General features: G+C 56.1%; 1 protein-coding gene across 1 annotated transcript; it reads left to right on the forward strand.

The window, feature by feature from the left end:
• Positions 1–395: 395 nt before the first annotated feature.
• On the forward strand, positions 396–1,493 carry LOC146195534 (uncharacterized). Its single transcript, XM_084596826.1, has one exon. It carries the CDS (start codon positions 396–398, stop codon positions 1,491–1,493), a length of 1,098 nt encoding a protein of 365 aa, XP_084452952.1.
• Positions 1,494–1,920: the final 427 nt, after the last annotated feature.

Genomic DNA, 1,920 nt, shown 5'->3' on the forward strand with positions numbered 1-1,920 from the left:
TTTCGTAGTTATGCCTTTGGTGCCAGCCGTTAGCCTTCCCACAGACCTATGATGTATTTCAAACCCAGACAGGACTTCTGTCTGGGTTCGAAGAGGTGGGCCCATTTTTGGGTTTTCTACCGGACTTTGCGTTTGCCGAGCGGCGGGGTGCGAGCTAAGCCTCGTTAGGCCTAGCGCGACAACGGGCGTTCGAGGACTCTCCGGCCTCGTCACGAGCGACGACGGCGACGGAGACGACCCTCTGCCTCGACAACCGACCCAACACTGAGAGGGCATCAGAAGCATCACCAAAAGATTTCATGGAAATCCAGGAGATAGAAGAAGATTGCCACGACAGCACTCGGCCAGCGGCTGAGGCGGGAAACGCGACGATTTTCGCGCCAAACGAGGTCGCCATGTTGGGCCCGCAGGGCTCGCAGAGCGAAATCGTGCAGGAACACGACCAAAATTGGAAATTAGCCAGATCGAAACGTAAGAGGAAACCCCGCAAGGAACGGAAAAACCCCGGAGATCTCCCGCCACCCGCCCAAGCGGAATTAGGCGCGAAAACGCCGGGGGGCGCCTCGACGGCAGCTGGAACGCCAGCTGCGCTGAAGCAAGACAAGAAGGAAGCGGCGCGCCGGCCAGGCCCAAGATTGCCGCCGCTCCCGAAAGACGACTTCAAGGTGATCCTGAGACCGAGGGGCCTCGTGATACGATCGCTACAAACCCATCAAGTCGCAAGAGCCGTTGTCGCAGCGACCGGTGCAAAGTGCAAGAGCGAAGACATAATTATAAGACTACGAAACGGTTCGAACATCATCATATTCAGCACAGACGATGAAGATACGGCCCAGAACGTAAGACGTATTACCCATCTTACGTTTGACAACAGAGCGTATGAAGTCAACGCCTACGTAGCAGCCCCCAAAGGCACTCAGAGAGGCGTGATCCACGGTATAGAACCGGGGACATCATCTGCCCAACTCAAAGCCAACCTAAGGGTGCGGACGCAGGGAGTCAAGATCCACAGCGCCCGGATGCTTGGAAAGTCAAGTTCAGCCGTCATCACGTTTGACGGACCCACCACACCAAGACAAGTACTATACTACGGAGGAGAGATGTGGTGCTACCCATACCGCCCGACGCGACAGATTTGCTATATCTGCTGTCAACAAGGACACAGACTGGACGTCTGCCCCAACCCGGGAAGCAAGGCCTGCAGACTCTGCGGAACGCAGAATCCAATGGAAGGACACTCGTGCACAACCAAGTGCCTGGTCTGCGGAGGCGATCACGCAGCCGGCACGAGGGAGTGCAAGCACCGGCTCAAGACGGCTGAAGAGCTGCGAGGAGGACCCACACGAGGCGGGCCCACACAGCGACAAAGCCGGAGGCGGAACCCAAAGGGAGGACGTGGACCAAGGTGGTTCAGCTCAGAGCGGACCGGGAGCCAGGCCCGGGATGAGGCGAGCCCGTCCAGAAGCCGATCACGGAGCCAGAGCCGGGGCTAGAGTCGGACCAGAGACGAGTCCTACCCACCCTTGGTAAAGCAAAGCGGAGACCCGGGACAACAAAAGCAACAACAGAAGAAAGGTAGAGTGAAGGCGAGCTGGGGAGCAGGCCCTCCCAAATCACTTTTTCCGCACTCGGGACAACAAAATCAAACAAACAATGAAAAGAAACTCGCTGAGGAGAATAGGGCCCTTAAAAAGGAGCTCGAACTCTGCCACGAGGAAACGCGGAAACTTAAAAAAACAATAGATGACCTCATAAATGAAATGCAGTTCCAGAGACAGGGTTCGCCCCCGCGAATAATGAACCCGGCCCCGCAAGCGCCGGAACAGCCCTTGGAGCAGCACACACAACAACCACAAATCTTAGAGAGCAAATTGGAAAATTTTATGAGTATGATGCAAAGCCAACTGATGCAATTGCAGC

This window comes from Amblyomma maculatum, chromosome 3 (assembly GCF_055883805.1).
Source record: "Amblyomma maculatum isolate TAMU_Amacu chromosome 3, ASM5588380v1, whole genome shotgun sequence".
Classification (NCBI taxonomy): Eukaryota; Metazoa; Arthropoda; class Arachnida; order Ixodida; family Ixodidae; genus Amblyomma; species Amblyomma maculatum.